This window comes from Stigmatopora nigra, chromosome 17, assembly GCF_051989575.1.
Source record: "Stigmatopora nigra isolate UIUO_SnigA chromosome 17, RoL_Snig_1.1, whole genome shotgun sequence".
Lineage (NCBI taxonomy): Eukaryota > Metazoa > Chordata > Actinopteri > Syngnathiformes > Syngnathidae > Stigmatopora > Stigmatopora nigra.
The window spans coordinates 8,002,180-8,022,067 of record NC_135524.1 but is presented as its reverse complement, the minus strand read 5'-3'; the positions used below and the strand labels follow the sequence as shown (position 1 = coordinate 8,022,067).

The 19,888-nt window shown below is 39.1% G+C and overlaps 2 protein-coding genes across 2 annotated transcripts; both read right to left on the bottom strand.

Moving 5' to 3' along the window:
• Positions 1–586: 586 nt before the first annotated feature.
• Positions 587–6,054, bottom strand: LOC144210681 (guanine nucleotide-binding protein subunit alpha-14-like). Its single transcript, XM_077737456.1, has 7 exons — positions 5,732–6,054; positions 4,696–4,880; positions 3,388–3,542; positions 3,186–3,314; positions 2,460–2,589; positions 1,784–1,937; positions 587–1,273 (listed from the first exon to the last, which is right to left on the bottom strand). Exons 1-7 carry the CDS (start codon positions 5,856–5,858, stop codon positions 1,083–1,085), a joined length of 1,071 nt encoding a protein of 356 aa, XP_077593582.1. The 5' UTR covers positions 5,859–6,054; the 3' UTR covers positions 587–1,082.
• A 1,048-nt stretch (positions 6,055–7,102) lies between these two features.
• Positions 7,103–19,123, bottom strand: LOC144210200 (guanine nucleotide-binding protein G(q) subunit alpha-like). The gene is made up of 8 exons (XM_077736708.1): positions 18,678–19,123; positions 18,356–18,512; positions 16,435–16,619; positions 13,290–13,444; positions 11,916–12,044; positions 11,713–11,842; positions 11,434–11,587; positions 7,103–9,910 (listed from the first exon to the last, which is right to left on the bottom strand). Exons 2-8 carry the CDS (start codon positions 18,489–18,491, stop codon positions 9,720–9,722), a joined length of 1,080 nt encoding a protein of 359 aa, XP_077592834.1. The 5' UTR covers positions 18,492–18,512; positions 18,678–19,123; the 3' UTR covers positions 7,103–9,719.
• Positions 19,124–19,888: the final 765 nt, after the last annotated feature.

Genomic DNA, 19,888 nt, shown 5'->3' with positions numbered 1-19,888 from the left:
ATGTTCTTCTTGGAGATAATCGTATCAACAATGTTAGTGCAGCAATTTCAGCAAAAACCGGTTTTAACAGCCTTGCGTCAACTTAACTCTATTATCAGATATACTGAACTTGGGGAATGAGAACCTACCCTATGTTGAGCCAAAGTAATAACAATTACCATGGAAACCGATCTCATCTCGTCTTTTATCTCATTTTCTGAACCGCTTTAGCCTCAGTAGGGTCGCAGGGGGTGCTGGATCCTATCCCAGCTGACTTCAGGCAGTGGTGGCCAGCCAATCGCACGGCACAAGGAGACAAGCAACCATTCATGCTCACACTCATACCTAGGGGCAATTTAAGGGGTCAAATCAGCCTCCCATGCAAGTTTTTGGAAAGTGGGAGGAAACCGGAGTACCTGGAGAAAACCCACACAGGCCCAGAGAGAACATGCAAATCCACACAGGTGGAGCGACCGAGATTTGAACCCAGTTCTCCCAATGTGAGGCTGACGCACTCACCACTCATTCCATCGGGCTGCCTAAAGTAAATTCTTATATTTAGAGCCTGGAAACCATTCTTAACGTCATTAAAAAAAAAAAGTAGACATGTGGCCTCCAAACTAAAGTTTAATTGTCGAACAAAAACACCTGACTCGTCAGGTGGGCAGGCTTTTGGTGGTCAAAGAGAAAAAAAAAAATTTAGTCACACTTTTGTACATATAGTTGCAGGCTGAGGCAAAATAATAATAAATAATAAACCAATAAAAACACTCACTTTCCATCCACCTCTCAAGAACATTAGTAAGCATAACATCTTAAGCTTTTCTTTTTTTAAATGTATGTAAAACAAATCCATGTACTTAAAGTACTTGTCAAATTTTGGATTGGGTTGCTATTGTTTTGGGACTCGAGATTTGCTTGAGGATTTTGTGGAATTTAATGTTTTTTTTGTCTTTAATGTTCGCTGCATAGATCAGTGGTTTGGAATGTATTGTGTACACGTGTATTTTTTGTGTGTTTTTTTTGCGGTTGAGGGTTCGATCATAGGTGGGTCCTCATGTGCGGAGTTTACATGTTCTCCTGGAGCTTAATGCTTCTGACCATCAGTGGGGGATATAATCTTTGAGAATTTCATTGAAGAGGATATCCTCGACGCTATCGAAGACCACTTTGGCATTTTTGGTGTCTGTGGCACAGGTGTAGTGCATGAACATACGCTTCCTGTGGCCTTTGTGTGTCTTCTTGTAAAGTTCCAGGAAGAATTTCCGTGCTTGTTTGGAATCACGTGGAGGACCTGGTAATGAAAAAGGGGGGACTCGGGTCAATAGACTCAAATTGACTTTAGATTGATATGTATCATGTGTTTTGCCCTATCAAGACTGTGGATAGACTTTAAACATCCCATAAATTTGGGATCATTTTATGTGACATGTTCAGGGACTCGGTCATTTGGCATTAAATACAAGTAGCACTGGGGTGGAAAAATTAGGAAGCATTTGCTTATCTTAAATCGTCATGACTATCACGAACATTGCCATAAGACTTCCATGAATACAAATGAATGCTGATGAAGAAGATGTCAACTTTGCATCATAAGTGATATAATTTACTCACCCATACTTCATAAGTATCATAAGTTTGATTCCTATTCATTATGAGTGTCATGTTATGGTTATAATGGTGGTATGATGAGCTTTTAAATAAAGTGTAACTAAGTTTTATTCCAAATACTGTTACGTGGCACGCTGGAAAAAGCCAACATGATTTAGACAAATAGGGTATGAGAGTAAGAGCACATACATACCTGCATATTCTGGGAAATGGGTGGCTATATCTGAAGACTGGATCTTCTCCTCCAGAAGGTCTGTTTTGTTCAGAAAGAGGATGAAGGAGGTGTTGCCAAACCACGGGTACTCAACGATGGTCTTGAACAAAGCCAGGCTCTCTTGCATCCGATTCTGACAAAAAATATCGATGAAAGATTAAAACAAAACGAGTGAATTACCTGAAAACAACATAAAAGTCAAAACTATAAAATCAGGAAAAAAAACATCTCATCTCATTTTCTGAACTGTTTTATCCTCATTAGGGTCGCGGGGGGTGCTGGAGCCTATCCCAGCTGACCCCGGGCCAGAGGCATGGGGACACCCTGAATCAGTGGCTAGCCTGTAGCCTATCACAGGACAAAAGAAGAAGGACAACCATGCACACTCACAACCATACCTTGGGGTGATTTAGAGTGTCCAATCAGCCTACCATGCATGTTTTTGAAAAGAGTACCCGGACAAAACCCACACAGGCTCGAGGAGAACATGCCAACTCCACACACAGGTGGACCGAACTGGATTTGAACCCAGGAGCCTAAAGCTGTGAGGCCAACGTGCTAACCACTTGCACCACTGGGGTTGAAAACAAGACAGAAACAACAACAACAACAACAACAAAACGACTAAAGAACAACAACAATAAACAAAGTTTACATGTTTGGGGTCCTCAAGCAAGACTCTGTCATACTCATTGAGGGCTGCCAGGAAGATGATAGCAACGACGTTATCCATGCAGTGGATCCACTTCCTCCTTTCAGACCGCTGGCCACCCACATCCACCATCCTATACAGCAGATTAGCATCGCAAATTATTTTAAAGAGGGGAGAACATGTAAACACCACACAGGTACATAGGATGAGTTCAATTCAATCTTTTCAACTAGGGTCAAATAAACATACCTGTCAACCTCTGCTGATAACTGCCCTTATAAAGGATTATGATTCCCCGTACAAACCCCCCAAAAACATACAAACACCGTACGACGCATGTTTACTCGTGGAAACTCGTTTCTTACTGAGTGGCTCCTCCATGCTTGCTTCCACAATATTTACTCTATGTATATATCTACGCATGTGCATGTCATCCTTTATCGATATTACCGTACGCACCGCTAAAAAAATACATACGATTGAGGATAATTATTGCTGGTATACCGTGACAATAGTAACAATTGAGAAGACTATCTAAATTTTAGCCATAACGGTCTTGTTGAGATCGGTTTTCATAAAAAAATTGCCCCGTACAAAAGTCGGTGTACGGCGTATATGATTTGAAATGGTAAAAAAACGTATAAAATACGTATAAAACGTACAAGTTGACAGGTATGAATAAATGAATTCAAAATGTACAAGATCTAAAGTAAAAGAGCGGTACTTTACCTAAAGGTAACGCCCTTGACCTGAAAAGGGTACTCAATGATTCCTGTGGTAGGGATTCGAACCCTCAAGATGTCTTGCAAATTAGGGATGTAACTCGGGGCGGTGATTCGGTCCATGTCGCTGAAGTAACTGTAACAACTCTTAGTTATTATTGTGTAGTGTTTTACATTTTAAACCTCCGAAAAGGAAATAAAAAGCCTACTATTTGGCTGAATCGGACAAGCAGAATTCACGTCTTCGATCATAGCACTTCTGAAGGCCGCTATCGCGCCACAAATTGTTGATGGCGTTCACTTGCCACGACTCCAATCTTTGCAACCTCTCCCCCTCCACTTCACTCAAACGCTTTGCCAGATCCTAGAATGTTCATAAAAAGAGTACTAGAATTAATTCAGCATTTGGACAGAGCTAATTAGACATGGTACCCAACAAAAACAACATGTCAAAACCTGCTACTTTGGTTTTAACAGTGCTACAGTAAATACTTTGCATTATTTATTGATCTCATTGGGGGAAAAAAACTGACAACAAAGTTTTATGTAAAAAAATGTAACCAAAAGCTGATTATCTTTGCGGGATAACAAATTTAATAAGAGCATGTTAACATGCTGATAATGTTGATAATTGACAAAATGACTGCACTATTCTTTGTTATCAAGATAACTGACTGTACGCATTTGCCGCCTTTTAAAATGATTTGTAGTACTTTCTCTGTTTTGTTTAATATCATCAAGCAAAAAAGTAAATGTCATACAATAATAATAATGATTTTTATAAGCGAAGCAAAGGGTGCAGTTGAGTAATCTGTAACTACAGTTTAATACTCTGTGCATACAATTTATTAATCTGTGGATACAATTGAGAAATTATCTGTAGCCATAATTTAGTTATATGTGAATACAGTTTAGTAATCTCCACACACAATTCAGTAATATGTAAACACAAAATACTAATCTGTACCCACAATTTAGTAATATGGAGCCATAGATTACAAATCTCTACCCACACTTTAGTAATATGGACACACAGATTAATAATTTGTACCCACAATTTAGTAATATGGAGCCATAGATTACAAATCTCTACCCACACTTTAGTAATATGGACACACAGATTAATAATTTGTACCCACACTTTAGTAATATAGACAAATCGGTATCCAAAATTTAGTCATATGCACATAGGTGCTGATTTCTCATAAAACAAAAACTCCTCTCACACTGGGGGCTCCCTATTTTGTTTTCTACTTTTGTATTTTTTTCCTTTTCATATTGCCTTTATTCCATAGATTTTACCAAAGATCAGCGCTTTGTTGATTTTTCTCAAAAAATAGTACCGCGCAATAAAAAGTATATCAAATGAAAATCTTCCTTGATGATTTTTCTTCGTAGGATTACAAGACATTAAGTAGATAATTGCTCTTTTCAACTGTATGCTATGAAGACAACACACAAGAATGGAATACTGGTGAGCCAGGTACATGAACAATTAGAGAGCAAAATTCCCTTACTTTGTTTTGTTCTTCGGCATACTCCAAATTGAGGATTCCCATGGCTTCGATGAGTGCTTGCATGGAGCTGAGCACATTCTGGCACACTAAGCGAATGAAGGAAATTTTCTGGCTCTCGGTATAGCCTTTACCGTGTAGGATCCGGATCTGCTTGATAAAAGTGCTCTTGCCACTATCTGCTGTACCTGGTGGGGGTAGAAAAACACTTTAAAAATTCACCTCAAGCATCCCAACACCTATTTTTTATAGTATACAATACATTCAATAAATGACAGTCTTAATTTTTCCAGAAAAAAAAGGGATAAAGGGCTTTTTTTTCCCTTTTTTGTGTGACATTCAGGAGAAACTGAGCAAGACCGGTTAGAGCCTGGACAACAATACCAAAAATTTAGATCAACATTTTTGTGGAGGGAGTGTATCTCATTAAAATTATAAACGAGGGAAGATACAATAATGACGGTACTTGCATTCAGTTACAGGTTTGTTGCACTTCCTTCTTTTTTAAATAATTCAAACAAACAAAGCATGAGTCCACTAATGTTTTATCTCACGTAACATGTGAGATAACCTGAAGCAATATAATGGAATATACAAATACATTTGTTGCCAAAATATGAGTGAAACCTCTTCACATATGTAATGTGAAGAACCCATATCTGTAGAACTCTAAGAGGTCTACTAAATATGAACCTACCCCCATACAAGGTGGGCCGCCTGGTGGATGAGTGGTTAGTACGTCAGTGCGTCGTCGGCCCCGTAGTAAGGGACCTGGGTTCAAATCCAGGTTGGTCCACCTGTGTGGAGTTTACATGTTCTCCCTGGCCTGTGTGGGTTTTCTGCGGGAACTCCGCTTTCCTCCCAAATTCCAAAAACATGTATTGGAGTCTGATTAAACACTCTAAATTGCTCCTAAATATGAGTGTGAGCATGAATGAATGGTTGTTTGTCTCCTAGTGCCCAATAACATCAACTACCAGTTTTTTTTGCTCCCAATTTGAGTAAGAAAAGGTACACAGTATTTAAGGTAATGACTCACCCAAAAAGAGAAGCTTGAAGGCACGTTCATTTTGTTTCCGATCATGTTCCAGTTGCCTCTCGATGGCCCGGTTGATTCTCCGTCTCTCAGCTTCTTCGGGGGACAGGGAGCAACAGCAACAGTCCATGGTTGAGAATTCGGCCACTATTTAGGCTGCTATATTCTTCCTGTGACTGAAATGAAACAAAGGAGGTGGCTGGATGGTGGATTACTTCAGTCACTGATAAATATTTCCGCCTGGTCACGTTATGAGCTATCAGAGACATCTGATTAACATACCAAGGAAAGAGACTTCCCTCACTAGCCGAAAGAGTGAAGGTGTGTCAGCTTGGCTTTTAGTAGCAGAACTTGTTCTTGAAACAGAAAGAAAAAGGTGGTATATTTCCTCTCAAGGTGAAATATTCTTATGGATTTATTGTGAATCATTTGACTTCTAAATATTTGAATGAATGACCATGTGTCTGGAGTTTTAGTTAGTTCATTTTGCACCATTTTATTCTAAAACCTGGAAAACACTTCAGCCCCTGGTCTGAAATTTTGTTATTTTGCGAAAGATATTCAGTTCATATTGTCTATGGGTGAGTGTGTGTGTGAGTTTGTGTGAGAGTGTGTGAGAGTGTGTTTGTGAGTGTGAGTGGGTGTAAGTGTGTGTGAGAGTGTTCGTGTGAGAGTGTGTGTGAGAGTGCGTGAGAGTGTGTGTGGGTGTGAGTGTGTGTGAGAGTGTGTGTGTGAGAGTGTGTGAGTGTGTGTGAGAGTGCGTGAGTGTGTTTGTGAGAGTGTGTGTGAGAGTGTGTGTGTGAGAGTGTGTGAGAGTGTGGTGAGAGTTTGTGTGAGAGTGTGTGAAAGTGTCTGTGTGTGAGAGTGTGTGAAAGTGTCTGTGTGTGAGAGTGTGTGAAAGTGTCTGTGTGTGAGAGTGTGTGTGAGTGTGTGAGGGTGCGTGTGAGTGTGTGTGTGTGTGTGTGTGTGTGTGTGTGTGTGTGTGTGTGTGTGTGTGTGTACAGGGGGTAGTTTGATCCTGGTGGAGGTCAATCTGATTGGAAATTGGGCCATTTTAGAATCAGGGACGTCCCCTCCAAAAATTGGAGAAGTGGGGGAAAAATAACTGTTTTTCCCTAAGTAAAAAGTTTAAAAATGTATCTCTAAAATGGCTGAAAAAAATCACAAGAAAAAACAGGATTATCCATCTGAAAAATGATTGTAAGGAAAAAAAAATGAAAAATTGATTGGGATTCTGTGCGCTCCATTAAACCCATCTTGGCCTATCATCACTCCCTAAAACACAACATGGAAGAAAAAAAAACAAGTTATGAAGGTAGCATTTAATGCTGCACATTTCCTAAAAACACCAAGACCCGAACCATTGGTCAACATTTTTTTTTTTTTTACTTTATTCAAATAATCGCACCAGAACACACACACTCACGCGCAAGAATGCTGGATAAAACATCGTTTGCAGTGAGCAAAATTCAAGCATAAATTAGTTTGCAATTATTTTTAATAAGACAAGAGGTCATGTAAACAGTGGTACAAGCCATCTGCTGTAATTAGGCTTTTATTCATTTACTCCAACAATTTAAACAGCACTTCAAGACCACACTCATTTAACGCCTGAGAGGTTATTTAAAATACTTTTCTCTCAGCGCTTAGCCTTTTTGCAACTGCGATCACTGTACCGTCTCATATTTAAAGTCTGCATTCAAATAAATCTCGGGCCCACTACTATAGTCCATTCACTATCGTACAAATGAAACAATTGCAGCTTGATACAATAACCAATTGGCAAAATAACAGAAATAAAATAAAATAAAAATGCTAATGTGGCAAAATTCCCTTCAAATGTGTAGCTATGCATAACAATAGATCGTGAGGGCCAAATTTAAAGTTGAAATGTTAGAAAAATGAAGTTGAAAATGAACAGAAATGTGTACATTAAAAATAATGTAATTGATGTACAGTACAAAAAAAGGCATGTTATTATTGCAAAGTCATTATGCTAGAAAAACAATTATAGTCAGAATAAGCTTTCACATTATAAAAATATAGTTGAAATTCTCATGAGAATAGTCTTAGTTAAATGAAAATGTTGAATTTTACACTAACTTGTAGTTTAACGTATTGATCTACCAGTGGATCGCTAAAATACTATTGGTAGATCGCATTATAATAAGATTTGATCCAAGGATTGGATTTGTAGTAAAAATGAGCAATTACTACTTGCCTACACTATGCTGACATTAGGTATATCATTATTTTTCACGAGGATTGCAAATAATGATGAAATACATGCGAATTTTATGAGAAAACAGTACCTAATATGTATTTTAGAAGTTTTTTCAATACATTTTTCATTTAAATAGGAGGAACATTACAAACTATCTTTTAGGTTTCTATGGTAAGGATAGGAAAAAATGGTTTTACAGCTATTCCATAATAGAATAACTTTTCTAGTAAAAGCCTGACTTTTTTATAAAACAAAACTATATAGTACGTTTTGTGAATAGTCTTAATTTTACAAAAAAATACACGTAAAAGTGAAAAAAAATTGAAATTTTACCAGAATAAAGTTGGACCGCTCCAAAAATAGATTTAGTTTCAATTTTTTATATTCCCCATAAATAGAATTTAAAAAAAATCTGTTTTATTATTACTAAAAAAAATAAAACCATTTCCATCAGAACAATAGGATTATTCTCACAAGATTACAAGTGGTTTGTCGCAATTTTATATTTTTTTTCAGTCTTTTATTTTTAGCGCTAAATATAAATGTAAATGCCATATGCACCCAAAATCAAATAACGGGAAAAAAATAAATAAAAGAAACTTGTGTGAAGTGTTCCGAAATGGTGACACGACATTACTCAAATGTGCAAATGAGTGAAAGCTTGAAAAGTCTTGTAAAAATGTGCAATTAGTGTTGAATCCTACTGGTTTTTGGAAAACCAGTCGACTAAAACAAGTGTGTTTTATTGGTCATGTTTTACTAGTACCAGGCACGTTTGGCTGACTAACTAGCAATAACATCATGCAAAAGATCAAGGAAGTCAAATTTCATATTCTTGAATCGAGTACATGTTTCAATGGCTATTTCCAATGAAACTGATGTTGAATTCCATCAGAATATTTCCAAAATTCACTTACTTTGTTCTTTTCACTCACTACTAAGACAACTCTACTCCTAATGCCTCTTTTGGGTATAAAATGTATGTTTCTCAATGCACAATACTGTTACTGACTCTATATTACTGTTTATTAAACAGTAAAATTTCTGTGCTTTTTAAAAAAAAAAATTAGCACAAAATTCATTTGCTTCTATGATTTTTTTTTTAAGTTTCACGAAAGAAAATTACTGAATCCTTACTCACAACTCCTTGAGAAAAGCAGTTGAAATGTCAACTCTTAAACACTATATCCGCACATTATCTTACATTTGTTTTAGCCTCTCCTTTTGCCTTGCTTTACATAAGGCTTGGTTGGGCCAGTATTTTACTGTAATTTAAATTCCTTTTACTGTAATTTAAATTCCTTTTCTAAAACAGTTTAGCATGCCAGATTGTCCTAAGAATGTGCAAACATAGCTGTACGCTTTGTCTAATAATCATTCAACTTGTACGCTGAATCATCGACCAAATGCGAAAAAAAAAGCATACAAGTCCACCATGTACCTTGAGTTGGATAGCAAGAATATAAAATAAACGGCTTTTGCATACTGGCTTCCATTCAAAAGGCATGCACAAACTATAATGAGGATTGTCACTTCAAAGCGTGATCAAATCGCAACTGGGCAAAAAACGAGCCCCTGCGGACACAGCCGACCACCGTTCAGCGCGCAGTGAAATTCTCTTAAGCTTCGACAGCACGGTCCGCCATTAGGTGATCCTAGGTTTAAAAATGCCAGTAGTACCGTCATTGTGTGTGCGGTTGCCGCCGTCTTACGTTATTAGTGGTAAAAATTACAAAAAAATCAAGCTTCATCAGGCCTACCGCCGTTTCACACCAAGTTGTAATCTTCGAGGTTACCCTGCAGGATGTGGTCTTTTACAGCATGGAAGACAAAGCGGATGTTGTCTGTGTTGGTGGCGCAGGTGAAATGGTAGTAGATGAGCTTTGTACGGTCGGGATGAAGGTTAACAAACATGTTCAGGATAAACTCCTGGCCTGCCTTCACATCCTGCTGTGGACCTACAAGAGGGTAGGAACGCACATGAGAAGCTGACAATCCATCATTCATTTTCTGAACTGCTTTAACAGCGGTGAGGGGGTGGGGGGTCGGTACCTGGCGATTACAAACGTATTTTCAGGTAATATTTTTTTGAATAGTTTGGTTGGGCCTGAGTCTAATACTAAAGACTGACTTATACTCAGGTGTGACTTACTGTCTGAAAAATACGCTATACTCAAAAGTGACATATAGTCCAAAATATGATAATAAAGTAGCTAAAAGATTGCAGACTGTAGCCCGTCGGCCTCACAGTGGGGGGGATCCGGGTTCAAATCCAGGTTGGGACCTTTCTGTGTGGACTTTGTATGTTCTCCCCGAGCCTGTGTGGGTTTTGTCCGGGTACTCCGGTTTCCTCCCACATTCCAAACACATGCATGGTAGGCTGAATGGACACTCTAAATTGCCCCTAGGTATGGGTGTGAGTGTGAATGGTTGTTTGAGTCTATGTGCCCTGCAATTGGCTGGCCACCAATTCAGGATGTCCCCAGCCTCTGGCCCAAAGACAGCTGGGATAGGCTCCAGCACCCCCGCGACCTTAGTGAGGATAAAGCGGTTCAGAAAGAGATGAGATTGCAAACTGATTACAGCACTAACTTATCTTATTGAATATAATTTCTGCCATTCAGTGCATTTTCCAAATGTCTAGAGACTCCTTTGTGGAAAATCATTTGGAAAAGTACATTTTAAGTGCAAGGGATCGATTCCCGATGGGCAGCGGTATAATTCTGAGTATGAATGGTTGTCTGTCTCTCTCTGTATGCCTCTATGTCTCACTGGCATCCAGTCTAGGGTGTAGCCTGCCTGCCTTTTGCCCGAAGGCAGCTGGGATAGGCTGCGGCAACACCCAACCTTGCATGGATCCACATTATGAATATGGAAATGATTACGCGATGGATGGTTTTAAGTGATTCATGAATGAAAAAAAAATACCTTTCTCATTGGAAGGTTTGTGTGAATTGTTCTCAAATAGTAAATGCCTTGAAAATTATGCAGTGTAATTTGCATCAAATTTTCAAGGAGAGTAGGTTGTACACATCACAATTTTCTGACCAATCTCCATTGTTGAAAATCCACATTTTTGCCAATCACAGTTTCGTTTCCAAACACAGCATACAAGTTCAATCTTCACTAGAGTCAGGGGGTGCTGGAGCCTATCCCGGCAGACTCCCGGCTGCCAATCGAAGGGCACACAACCATGCACACTCACACCCATTCCTAGGGGCAATTTATAGGGTCCAATCAGCCGACCGTGCATGTTTTTGGAATGTGGGAGGAAACCGGAGTACCCGGAGAAAACCCACACAGGCCCGGGGAGAACATTCAAACTCCACTCAGGTGGAATGACCTGGATTTGAACCCAGGATTCCAGAGCTGTGAGGCCGACACGCTAACCACTGAAGTCGGCTAACTTTTGTTTCCAAATTCCAATCGGATAGCTACTTTTAGCCCAATTAAAAATACAGGAAAAATATCTTCTGCTCACCGTTAAATTCAGGAAAGTAGTCGACCAAATGCGAGTGCATGATTTTCTCCTTCAGCAAATCAGTCTTGTTGAGGAACAAGATGATAGAGGACTTTTCAAACCACTTGTAGGAGGTGATTGTCCGAAACAAGGCCATGCTTTCCTCCATGCGATTCTTCAACAAAAAAAAAACAGAGACGTTAAATAAAGGGGAGGGAGGGTGAAGGAGCTGTAAAAGGGCCAGAGCAGTGACTAAAGAGCTCCTCCTGCAGGCCAGTTAAACACACTGCTGGGCGTTACCTCGTTCGCCGACTCCACCAGCACCTGGTCGTACTCGCTGAGCGCAACAAGGAACATGATGGACGTGACCTTCTCGAAACAGTGGATCCACTTTCTCCTTTCTGAACGCTGCCCGCCCACATCCACCATCCTGCCGTGGAGATAAAAGCCTTGTGGTGACCCACTGTTTTTCCCGCGGGGAGCGACGGAGAAAGCAGATTCACCTAAACACCATGTTCTCCAGGTCGAAGGGGTACTCGATGATACCCGTGGTGGGCACCCTGACCCGCAGCACGTCTTGCTGCGACGGCAGGTATGCGGCATCCGCGATGCGGTCCAAGTCATTCAAGTAGCTACACCATGAGAATAAGAATAACTTAAGCACATATGCATTAATAACATTTTTTTTAAATTATTTAGACCTAGCAGCTGTTATTAACTCATTTTTGCGTACGTAATTCAAAACCAGCGACACTGTGGCTGAATGGATCAAACATCCATATTGTAGAGTCCCAGAGCCCCCTCTGCCTCTGTGGCTTTTTTTCAGGTACTCCTCTTTCTTTCCATAAGCATACGGTGGAATGATGGAACACTAAAAATTATCCATAAATTTGCAGATATGTTTTTTTTTTGGTGTCCTTATGTACTTGCCCATAGTTAGCTGGGATAGGCTCCAGCAAAGTCGTCAGAATGAGAAATGCAGAAGATAAATAAATAAACAATGTAAATTTTTTCTTCTCATCTCATTTTCTGAACCGCCTTGTCCTCATTAGGGTCGCGGGCGGTGCTGGAGCCTATCCCAGCTGACTTTATGCCTTTCCACAGCGACGCACTCGTAACAGAACAAATTTAAATTAACTTGTATTAATATATACAGACACACTCAAACATACGTTTAATTCGCCATCTATTAACAAAGTAACACATAACTAGTAGTTTAATAGTAATAAAATGTGTTTGATATAACTATAATTGGATTTTTTTTAACTTGGATTAATATATAGAGACACACTCAAACATACATTTAATGTAACTTTACACAAAACTGAATTCTAATTTTGTTTTAATTTGGTTTTTTTTAGCCTAAAACATGAAGTCAAGCCACATGATTAGCTTTAGAGGGCCACAAATAATATTGAGTTTGACACATTAACTAGAATAAATCCCATAATTTAGCAGCTGCAAGGGGTAACAAAGTCAACACAAAATTATCCAAACACCAGTTGCTACCAGAACTGGAGTCGACATAAGGCAAAAGAATGAATGAACAGTCAAACAATGTTTAAAACAAAATAAAAGTATTAGGACAAGCCAATTAAAACTTCTGAATTCAGTTTGGGTCCAATCAAAGATGCTTCAAATGCTGTGTAATTACATTATCCCCAAAATATATATATTTTTTCAAAATAGGCAATCTATGAAGCATGTTTTCATTTTCCAATATGACTAAAGTGTTCACAGACCTTTTCTCTTAAGAATTGTATGTTATTAAAACATCATCTTTAAATAGATTAATCCCAGAAGTCACGCAAGCAGCTGTCATAGGGAAAAAGCGGAAAGTATTAAGCAGGTATCCAATATGTTTACAGTACACTCACTACTTAGCCGAGTCGGAGAGTTGGAATTCTCTCTTGCGACTATAACATTCTTGGATTCCCGGATCGGCCCACAGGCTCCTGATGGCGTCCACATACACTTTTGTAAATGTCGTCACCGTCTCCACGTTCACCTCGGAGACAGTGTTGGCGTTTGCCTGAAAAAGAACATAATAAACAACAATTCAATATGTAATTATTCAATATAATGCTGCGCGATATAAGGGGGAAAATCTTTTATCGCAATATGGGCTATTTTCTATGGCACGATAGAACAGATTAGTAATCATTTAGTGAAATTATAAAGCATTTATGACAGATTTTCGCAACCTCAGTCCTTGCAAAACGTACATGGCAAACATTTTGAATGTTTCAAGTAGTGCTGTAACCTTTGTAAACAGAACCAGCACATTGGCATATTTTTTCCCAAATGTAAAAATGTTTAAGCATCTATTCATCCTTGTGACTAGTGGTTTTGACTTTAAAGACTGGTTAATATTAAGGTAGCACAATATGAGGGGAAAAAAATCTGTTTTCTATGTGGATTTTGTGTGTTTCTATTGTATTGCATGCATTACTCTCATGCGGTTTTACAGGAAGAGCCAATTGGCAAAGTATTTGGTGGAGATATAGACATCTTAAACCTGATTGGTGCTGCTACTGTGACATGCATAAATCAATGTAATATGCAAATGTATATTTGTCAGCCAAAATTTGCATTGAAAGGAAAAGTCTTGTTCTTGTGATGGTGCTGTTATGCAACAAGACAATAGAAAGATTCCAATCGTTTTTGTCGTTAATTATAGTCAATTAAAAATTCTGTTCCACTAGATGGCAGGAGGTACAATTCATTCATTTGCCGATAAGAGACCAATTCATTTGGACGGGAAGAGATGGCAATGATGGAATGATCAAAAAAAATCAACGGTAGCTTAAAATATCGCACTCATCTATCATTCATAGCCTGTCCTTAACATATTTTTCAATGATACCACCGTGTGCGCAATCTGGAACTATATTACCATGCAGCTACTACGAAAATCTCTAAGTTTATTTTAAGTCTAAATTGGTGGGAAGCCTTTTTTAAACAAATACAAACTAAAACCTTTACAGTGGTACCTCAAAATACGAGCAATTTGAGATACGAATCAAATTTGGACTTATTTTTGAGTGTGTCTGCATCGTATTCCAAGTTCACTTAAATTTGTTTATGTTATGTTACAATCGCGTTGCCGTGCAAAAAGTCTTTCTATGGAAAACGTTCGTTTGAGTTATGAGAAAATCGACATACGAGCTCAGTCCCTGGAACGCATTAAGCTTGTATCTCAAGGTACCACTATTGTTTTTTTATTGACTATAACTGACTATTCATGAATTTTCCAAACTGCTTATCCTAACACGGGCCGCGGGGGTGCTGGAGCCTACGCGCTTAACATTTACTCCAGCATGATTTTTATTCCTCTCTATTATGTATGCCAAAAATTAGACAAAATCTAACATATTTACAAATTACTCAGATATAACTAAAGACAAAAAGTAATTTTGATCAAAAGACTAAAAAAAAGAAAAGCTTCAAAAAAACAACTATGATCACCAACTGACGATTTATATTCACATTTATGTTAAGCTTTGGATACGTGTGTATGTGCATGCATGTGGTTCTGCGGCATTTTATGTGGGTTTTACAATTGTTGCTTCTGTGTGGGGAGCTGCAATTTAGTAAATCACAGGCTAGACTGTACATGTAAAAGCATGAGTTGACCTCCTTTTCTTTCCCAACAACCACTACAAACAAATGCGACGTAGACCAGAATTACCACAGATGTTTTATTTCTCAGTGAGTCTTTGATATTTTGCATCCAATCGTTACACAGTGTACATTGAGCGCTTCTGTTCACATGCATTTACCAGGGCGTCTAAGCGCCTCCATTGCAGAGTTCCCGGTAAAATCTTGTTAAGATAATCTCCCCGGGCTCGGCCGAAGGATGTCTTCTCGGAATCTCTGGCCACCTTTATTGCTCTGCCTCAATCCCTGGCACCAAATACTTTCTATCAACGAACATGCCAGGTGGACTCTATTTTACTCCAGTGCTGAAATAGGATACAGTAGTTCCTTGAGATAAGAGCTTAATGTGTTCCGGGACTGAGCTCGTATGTCGATTTTCTCGTAACTCAAACGAACGTTTCCCATAGAAATGAACTAAAAACAAATTAATTTGTTCCGACCCTCTGAAAAATACCAAAAACGGGATATTGGATTGGAAAAACATTTTTATTTGTTTTAATTCACCATCTATTAACAAATTCACAAATAACTAGTGGTTTAATAGCACTAAAATGTGTTTAATATTATTAAAATTATACGTATTTTGCAGGGGGGGGGGACTTTTTGCAACGCGCTCATAACATGAACAAATGTAAATGAACTTGGATTACAATGCAGAAAGTAATTTAATCTAACCTTACATTAAACTTAATTCTAATTTTGCCCCCCAAAAAGTGCGGTGTGGGAAGCATAAAATGTGCAGGTACTTGCATATTTGATGTACCTTCACCATTTTCAAATACGCTTGTTTCCAAAACCATTTTCAAAAGCAATTCTGACCAATTCAGAAATTGCATGGATGACAAGCTACTACCAAATCACCCACTTAGTTTGATCGAAGTTAGACATGTACAACTGTGGGGAAAGAATAGAACTCCACTTGTCAGAAGGTTTGAACAGATTAATAGCATGTCTTTTACTTCCATAGGAAAATATTTCAGATATAAGTGCCTTGATACAGTCAAAAAAACTGAATTAACACCAATAGTAAGGCATACGAAACAGTACTTTTTTTAAATTCCCTAAATGGTTTAACTTTTAAAGTTTTCACATATTATTAAAGGACTCCAGACAAACTTATTTTATGAGTACTATAGTCCCAACCGGAAAAAAAAGAATTTAGAGGCACACTGTAAATCAATTCACAAAGTAAATATTCCAATTTTATCTTCACAGTGTCTTTTAATGAAAACAAAGCTTGTTTCCTGAGAGAGTTTGGCAGCAGGACTGCAAAGTGTTCAACTGTGCAAATAACACACCACAGCCCACTACTCTTGCAGTCATTCTATAAACTGAAGATAAAAGATTGAGCGCTTTTCATACCGTGTTGTAGTGGTACTTGTAAGGTATCTGCAGTGTCTTCATGGCCTGGATCATGGCCTGCATGGCCGTAAAGATGTTTTGGTACACCAGCCTGGTAAAGGCCCGCTTATCCTCGTCAGAGTAACCTCGGCCATGGATGATTCTCATTTGTTTGATGAAGGTGCTCTTGCCACTTTCACCAGTCCCTGAAAAAAAGTAAAACTTACATTAAAAAAAAGGTATTGTCAGAAAAATAGATTTCAATTGTTAATTTGGATTGGGGATGTACTTCTTTTAGGGGCCACGCTAATATGGTTGGAATCTAAACCGTAAGCAGGGTTATTTGTAAGACATGATAACAATTCAAAAAGCGGCTTTTTGTATATTTCCAAGTGACAAAATAAGACACCTTGAGCTACCTGTCAACACAAAATAACAAGGACTCTGAAAATTGCAGTTGAGAGATTCGATTTGTTTTTATTAACATTAATAAATACTGTGGGATAGACTTAGCCAACTGGCTTAATAATTGCTTGTTCATGCCGAACCAGGTGGCCAAACTGGTTTTACAATTGCCTGTTAAGACAATGGGATGTAGGAAAGGCCAAACTAGCTGGCCTTGCAACTATTTGTTTAGATCGTAGAGTGTAAGGTAGACTGGCCAACTTGATTTTATTATTGTTTGTTAAGATCGCGAAATGCAAGATAGTCCATCTAGCTGGCCTTGCAACTATTTGTTTAGATCGTAGAGTGTAAGGTAGACTGGCCAACTTGATTTTATTATTGTTTGTTAAGATCGCGAAATGCAAGATAGTCCATCTAGCTGGCCTTGCAACTATTTGTTTAGATCGTAGAGTGTAAGGTAGACTGGCCAACTTGATTTTATTATTGTTTGTTAAGATCGCGAAATGCAAGATAGTCCAACTAGCTGACCTTGCAATTGTTTGTTCGAATCACGCAATGTAAGGTAGGCCACAGCATTTTGTGTGAGCTATAAAAAATATCGTGTTTGTATACAACTTAGTCCTGCAAATGTCTAACCATATCAGCCTAAAGTTTGTTTGCATAAACTCTATCCTACCTCGCTGTCTTAGAAATATTGCCCTCTTCTTGCTATATAAAGACGGACACACTGTTCATTCAGAGAGAGTTGCAGGAACATCGTGCTGAACAGGACTCCACTGTTAGAGCTTTTACTCTCCATTCTGCAGTCCGGTAATAAACCTATTTCCTATTGAAATTGTTCTCACTCTTTCTTAACCTGCGGCTGAAGTTGTATTCTCAGACCTATCAAATACACTGCAATTAAAGAACAGCTTCTTAAACGTTGACATCAGTGCAGTATTCAATTATCCAAATTACCATCTCGTCTCATTTTCTGAACCGCTTTATCCTCAATAGGGTCGCGAGGGGGGCTGGAGCCAATCCAAGCTGTCTCCAGAGCCAGGGGAAACCCTGAATCGGTGGCCAGCCGATTGCAGTAAACCAACTAACATTTGATTGAAAAATTCTAAAATAAATATTTAAAATGAATACTTAACGTAACCCCAAACCTAACCCAGCACAGTAAAGTCACCCTAACGATAAGGACCCCCGAGCCTAACCCTATTTCTAACACTAACTCTAACCATCAATCTAAACCTAACCCTAAAGGTAACCCTAAACCTAAATCCAAAACTAACCCTAACTGTTAGGACCAGATTTAACCCTAAACCTAGGGTTAACCCTAACCCCTGCTCTATACAACACAACGACTGTTGCTTTTTCGTCCATCACACGTGACATTTATAAACTATTGTGTAACCACAAGCGTTGCGGCCGATGAGCACAAAGACTTAATTGTGGGTTTAATAGCAAAACTTTTTGCAGACAAACAATGTGTGGAGATTTGTTTTGCTTTGCTTTGCTTTTTTTTTTTAAGTTAAATGACGTTGTTAGTTACCGAGCAAGAGGAGTTTGTATTCACGCTTCGAGTCCTTCTTGTCACGGCGTAGCTGCCTCTCGATCTCGTCGTTGATCCTCCGAGCTTCTTTGGCCTGTGGACTGAGGCAACAAGCCCCCACCGCCATCAGGGTCATCTTGCCCGTCTTCAGTCGTTGCTTCCCCGATCACGAACACAAACATGATGCCGGTTAAGCGCCATAGGTAGGGCGAAATAAGGAAGCCTAGCACATCCACGAGTCTACTCAACTAGTTGATAAGCACGAAACAATCAACTTACAAAAGTACTTTTTTTTATAATTATTATAAATTATTTTTTTTACCTTGGTACGTAGCTTTTCCTTGTAAATGCTGAGCCAAGTTTTAGGACTGTCAGCGGGCGTGGTACTTTCGCGGAATATGGCGGAGTTTCACTTCATGACGCTCGGGGAAATCTGAAGTTTTCGAACTCAACAAGACGACGAAAAGTTAAAAGTTTCGCCTAGGGGGGGGAGAAAACAAACTCCACAGTCGATTTTGGGGTCCAAGAATGCGGGATGTGGGTCTCCGTCCCCACCGCGGTGACCCCCCTGCAGCCAGTGTGCTCTGGTTCACTGAGCTCTGCGTGGATGGCGCATGTGACGGGGGAGAAAAAAAGGGGGGACTGCTCCTCGCTCTCGCTCTCTCTCTCTCCGGTGATGGGAAAGCGTGTGGCTTCTGGTCTATTACATTAGTGTAACTCGTTTCCGGTAATAAGCGAGCGCTGGTTGCAGATGGATGGGACACATGTGACACAAGAGTATCGCGATATTTCAACAACCGCACTGAAGTAAGAGACGCAGAAGATATACAGATGTGTGAAGAAAACAGCCCTAAGTTTTCTTGCAAGTCAGGAAGTCAACAAAAAATATAAAGTTTTTTTGCTGATATTGCCAGAATACAACATCTCATCTGGGCAGTATTATTTTATAAAAACCTGATTAATCAGTAGTTATGGCTGTCCCACAACTAGTTCTTTAAAAACAGATCTCATTTTCCTTATCCTCATTAGGCTTGCGGGGGGTGCTGGAGCCTATCCCAACTGACGTCAGGTCAGAGAGAATTGGTGGCCAGCCAATCGCAGGGCACAAGGAGACAAACAACTATTCACGCTCAAACATACCTTGGGGCAATTTAGATTGTCCAATCAGCCTACCATGCATGTTTTTAGGGGAAACTGGAGTACCCGGAGAAAACCCACACAGGCCCGGGGAGGACATGCAAACTCCACACAGGTGAACCAGCCTGGATTTGAATCCAGGACACCAGAGCTGTGAGGCCAATGGGCTAATCACTCATCCACCAGGCCACTTTTTAAAAATATATTTTTGAATATGTATGAAAAGCATCCAAAGTATCTTTTTCCTACTTATCAGACAAACCAGATTGCGGAAAACCATACGGTACAGTTAACATTTAATGAACCTTAATTAAAAAAGGCAACATATGGATACAAATTCATGCTTTTCACTTGGGCGCTACAATTGAGGGAGCGGAAAAGAGCTTTTCCTTTAAA